This window comes from Antrostomus carolinensis, unplaced genomic scaffold (genome assembly GCF_000700745.2).
Source record: "Antrostomus carolinensis isolate BGI_N321 unplaced genomic scaffold, ASM70074v2 scaffold23053, whole genome shotgun sequence".
In the NCBI taxonomy this organism is placed as follows: Eukaryota; Metazoa; Chordata; class Aves; order Caprimulgiformes; family Caprimulgidae; genus Antrostomus; species Antrostomus carolinensis.
In genome coordinates this window covers 4098-9323 of record NW_010303533.1, presented here as the reverse complement: position 1 = coordinate 9323, position 5226 = coordinate 4098, and the positions used below count along the sequence as shown (strand labels likewise).

The following is a 5226-nucleotide window of genomic DNA, read 5'->3' as shown; positions in this document are numbered from 1 at the left end:
ACAGGAGTCAGGCACTCAGCTTCACTAAGCTCAGAGGAGGTGAGCACCTTTCTTCTGAAAGCTGTTTTTTTTTTTAAATTTTAATTTCAGCCTTGTAAGCTGTAACAGCCTCCCGTTATTTGCTCAGGGACAGGATGTGTGTGTGTGTATATATGTATATATATGTATATATATGTATGAATAGTGCCTTGAGTATTCAAAATCTATGCAAGTGAAAAGCAGAGCGCAGAGCTCTGTGAAGAAGCAGCAGCCTTGCAGAGCCGCACTGCTTACGAGACGGGACCTTCCTCAAAGACCACGCTTGACTCGTGCCCTCAAGTGACCTTCAGCTCAGCCAGAAAGACAAAGGGCTGGGAGTTAAGAGCTGGCAAACTCTGAACCGTGTGAGGTTCAGATGGAAGGAAGGGCTTTAAGCCAGCCACACGTGTACTGGATGCTCCATCTAGCTGGAATGTGGTTTGTGTTGAGGTATGTTTCCTTTGGCTATTTTTTCCTGAAATGTGCAATTAGAAAAAATAAAATATTTACATCATTACAAATGAAATTTCAGTGTCAGCTTTTTCTGTCATAATATGGAATATTCCTATGTGCAACAGGCGAGTTATTTTCCTTGGGGATCGGATACAAAACTATTTTCAATACAGAGAACAATAAACTGATGACTACAGCTAAATACTTTCTGATCGAGAAGTTTCCCTGTCTCCAGTGGTGATGCTTGTCCCATAGCTCCCAGATCAGCTGTGTGCCAGGCTTCACAGTAGTTGCTAACCAGTCGGATCCCATTTGCAGTTGACCCATGCCATATTACTTTTTGAGGCCTGAAAGGTAATGGTAAGAAGTTATTTTCTGAAAAAATACTTTTTTTTTTCTTTATTCAACAGCACACTTATATGTATGGTGACTGAGGGGAGACCTAATTAATGTCTACAAATATGTAAAGGGCGAATGTCAGGAGGATGGAGCCAGGCTCTTCTCAGTGATGCCCAATGGTAGGACAAGGGGCAATGGGTGTGAGCTGGAACACAGGAGGTTCTGCTTAAACTTGAGAAGAAACTTCTTTACGGTGAGGGTGACAGAGCCCTGGGACAGGCTGCCCAGGGAGGGTGTGGAGTCTCCTTCTCTGGAGACATTCAAAACCTGCCTGGACACCTTCCTATGTGATCTCATTTAGGTTCCTGCTCTGGCAGGGGGATTGGACTGGATGATCTTTTGAGGTCCCTTCCAATCCCTAATATTCTGTGATTCTGTGATTCTGTGATTCTGTGATTCTGTGATTCTGTGACTAGTATTTCTGCTTGAAGGAGAAATTTTTAAAGAGAGAGGAGAAATAGGAAAGGAGAACACAACCTGATATCCCATTCACATACTATCAGAAACGGAAAAGAAGGACGGCATAAGGAAAGGGAGAAAGTTTTATTGCATTTCTAGGAGCCCAAGATATTGTGACTTGTACTATCTGGTAAAAATAAATGTCATGTAAAACTTACAAGTGGTAACGTAAACTCACCAGGATGGGTCTGTCATGACGTTTCTCCCATCAAAGGAGTATATTGGAATGTGAATGTTGAATTGTCCACCATTGCCATTAAATATTGATTCCCAGTTATCAAAAAGTGTTTCTCCCTGTTAAAATTTCAGAGGCACTTTTAGAAAACAAACCAAATCCCAAATCCATGTCATACATGACTTTTATAGACTTATCTATACATCTAAAATCTCGCCTGCTTTAAGAACACTTATGATTCCAACTCTCCCATCAGTTTCTGTGCGATGCTTCTGAACAAACTCATCTCATGTACTATCTCTATGCTAATAGCTCTCTGATCCACACCTCTGCCTCACAGTTGCATCTCTGTCCTATGGTCACTCCAAATATTCAACATGTTCATCTCCATTTCCACTGTCCTTTCCCTCCTGACTGTCTAAGGGGTTGATTGAAAAACTGCTTATAACTGTAGCTGTAAAGAAAATATAATTTGTATTGGAATGCCTGTTGAGGTCACGGTTTGTGAAAAGTCTTGCACATGTTCAAGGCAAAAGCTTTGCATCAGGCCACCTCTCAAACTGCTCTAGAGCTTTTCCAGCCAAAGGTGGAGCAATACTGTCTTTACAGATTTGTCTCCAGGGCTGCGGGTTGCGTGCGCTTCAGGGGAGCATCCGTTCAGCACGTTCCAAGCATCCCGTGTTATTCCGGTAGGTTTCTTTGGCCGTTTGTTCTGGGAGCCAGCCAGTGCTACAGAGACATGGTTTGTTTTTCTCGGTTTTCAAGTGTGTCTGTTTATGTGAGACCACAAAATGACTCACGCTCTAGACTCACAGCTTCATTGGGGTAAATCCAGCATCACTCCTAAGCACAGAATTTGCTTTTATCATTAGAAATAAGAAAAACAGGCATTTTAGCCTACTATGCTCCGAGCTAATGCTAGAAGGTAGAACATCATAGCTATCTTTGAGAAATGAGGATGCCCTTTCCCTGCTGATATTAAAAAAAATATACAGAAAGCTGAATGTCACACTTCTGCTTTGTCAGTGGTCTGCTCCAAGTAGGCTGCTCTCACAGCTTTATTTCTGCCATTAGCCTTAGGATATTGAAAAAAGCAACCCTTGAAAATGCAAAGGAAACGTGAGACAGTCTGAATGGTAAGTCTCTCTTATCATTACCTTTTTGTTTCTCAAACCTGGCTCTGAAATATGAAGCCAAGCTATTTCTTTATTAAATGCAGTTTGGGGTGAAACTTTCTGCTTTTGCCATTTTCCAAGGTTTTAGGGTGCCTATCCTAATAGAACACGTACTAAGCATTTATTTTACCTTAAGATTGACTATTGGTAAGTGGTATCGGTCTGATTTTCTGACCACCGTGGCCAAATCTTGCAGATGTGATGAGAGGAAGGCTCTATAGGTAGACGTCAAACCTGCTAGTTGGGCCTGTTGAAAACACTGAAAATCTGCTCGCATGTCACCAGAAAATGGCAGGTTTAAAGCCACCAGGTGCAGCTGGAGGAAAAAAGAAGAGAAGACAACTGGGTTTTTTTTTAAAGTTTATAACACTGGGAAGACATATACTGGAAACAAACCAGACCCTTCCTCCTCCTGCCAGCACAAGAACTAGTACCTTCCATACCAGGTAGGAAAGTTCTTTACTGCCGTAACATGACATTTCTTAAAGCTCTAAGAGCCACATCAGAAACACCTAATTTATCTTTGAACATTAAGGAAACCATGGAGATTATATACTAAAAAATAAAATTATTTTAAAAGCAGCTCATGTTTTTAAGCAAAAGTCTTGGAGTTACCACACAAATGAAATCACAAATCCTACAAGCATGGAAATAAGTAATATTAGAAATGAACATATAGCATTTAAAAATTCATTGTTATCAAATACAAGAAGTAGCATGCTTAAGCCAAACACTACAGATGCAAGAACTCATCCACATTTTTGGGGGTTTTTTTGTTTGGTTTTTTTTTCCTCAGTTGTCTTGTTTGCTTTGTCTAAATATTTTTAAATATTTGAAATGAAGGCTCAGAGTCTAAACTGTCTACCTAAAACAAGCAGCATCGTGAAGATAGAAAATATTCTAATGAATATTTGAAGGATTTAATTGTAACGCTATTGTTAAATTAAAAATCACTGTGTTTTGTAGGCACAATCACTCAGTGAAGAGGTATTCCTAACTCAGAATCAGCTTTTTTTTAATTATTATTATTATTTTTTATTTTTCCTTTGAAATAGAAAAGGGGCTAAGATGATGAAAACAGACCTGGAGGAAACAACGGTAAAATTCTCTCTGAGGTGTCTAAACCAGTTACAGAAGTGTATTTGTACATTTCTAAAGTAAAATCTCTGAATTTGAAGAGGAAATATGACACATCTCCCTCAAGATGCAAACTGTCATGTTTCAAACCACAGCTCTGCAGTTGCAATACCGATCTCATACTTACTGCTGGTTTCCCACTGTTCCTATTTGATACTGGGCTCAGTGCTGGAAGAGGCTGAAATCCCTGTTATTTTAAGACATGCAAACAGATGATGTTAAACATGTTACTCAGACCAGAATTGTAGACAATAATTTTCTAAATAAAGCAAACATCAAACACTGGAGAATCTGAAACTGCCTGCCTCTAAAAAATGAACACAAACTGTGCAGGCAGAACACTTTCTCATCAATTCAGTGTGTCACAGAACGTGTCTGGAAGCTCTCCTGGCCAGAGCTCCTTTGCTGGACCCAGGTGTACCCATCCCAGTGCTCTGCCAGAGCTGGTGTCACTGCCAGATGGCACCTGGAGTCCTGCATGGAAGCAGCCTGCTTTTGGCAGGAGCGGGGGACCAAGTTCAGGAAAACTAAAAGTGAAAGGGGAAGGAGGATGTGGAAACAGAAAATGTGGCGGGTGGGAACGTTTCTCAAGGCCTTGGTAATTCCGTCTCTGAAGCAATTGGCGTGTAGAGACCAGGAGGTCAATGAGCTTCAGAGCTGTTTCAGGAACAGCAAAGTTTTCTTCTCTAATTACGGTAAATTGAGTAACAGGTCATTTGCTGTACCAGTTGGGAAACTCATCTGGTGTCAGCTGGAGGCTGCAGACAACTTCTTATGAGGTCGAGACATTTCCCAGTGTGCTAAATGCCCCTCGTTCCGACCCACTCTAACTTTTTTTTATTTCTTTCTGGCCACTTTCCTTCTCACTGCTGCTTTAGCCCTTTCATGATCTCAGCAGTCAGATCGATTAACCCGTCATCAACAAGACTGTTCTCCATCCCCTTCCCCGCTTTCTGGTTTTCGTCCTCCTGGGGTGTTTTGGGACAGACAGCGTGTTCACATGCAGACTGGTACAATAACTTGCAGAACGGGGTCAGGTGCAAACCAACCATTGAGGTTTTAGAACAGACCCTCAGCAGACTATGGGGTAAGGCAGGTGATGATGACGTACCCTGAATACAGGACTGCAATCTTTTAAAGGAAACCTGATTTTCAGAAACACTTTTCTGAGTTTCCTTGAAAGGGACCAGGGTTTGATAGGACTGATTTCAGTGTTACGAAACAGAATACTGTTGTGGTTTTGGGGTGTTTTGGTTTGGTTTTTTTTGTAGGGAGCCTGCTTTGTTCTGCTTTTTGTAGAAGCTGCTTTGTCTCTGAAGTGTCTGGAGTCTCAGAAGATGATGGAAACAAATGACTGGCCAGTGTGACCCGATTGGCAGACTCATGCAGTGGTAGGGTGTTAGTTTTGAA

General features: G+C 41.4%; 1 protein-coding gene across 1 annotated transcript; it reads right to left on the bottom strand.

Annotated features, from left to right (window-relative positions):
• Nucleotides 1–539: 539 nt before the first annotated feature.
• LOC104521982 (collagen alpha-1(XV) chain) lies at nt 540–2980 on the bottom strand. The gene is made up of 3 exons (XM_010164137.2): nt 2810–2980; nt 1508–1623; nt 540–818 (listed from the first exon to the last, which is right to left on the bottom strand). Exons 1-3 carry the CDS (start codon nt 2954–2956, stop codon nt 602–604), a joined length of 480 nt encoding a protein of 159 aa, XP_010162439.1. The 5' UTR covers nt 2957–2980; the 3' UTR covers nt 540–601.
• Between the last annotated feature and the right edge of the window lie 2246 nt (nt 2981–5226).

Excerpts from the sequence above, each read along its gene's own strand:
- LOC104521982 (XM_010164137.2), bottom strand. The coding sequence starts at position 2,956 with ATGCGAGCAGATTTTCAGTGTTTTCAACAGGCCCAACTAGCAGGTTTG. Across the intron at positions 1,624-2,809 it reads TACCAATAGTCAATCTTAAG|GGAGAAACACTTTTTGATAA; the intron begins GTAAAATAAATG and ends AAATTTTAACAG. Across the intron at positions 819-1,507 it reads GTCATGACAGACCCATCCTG|GCCTCAAAAAGTAATATGGC; the intron begins GTGAGTTTACGT and ends ATTACCTTTCAG.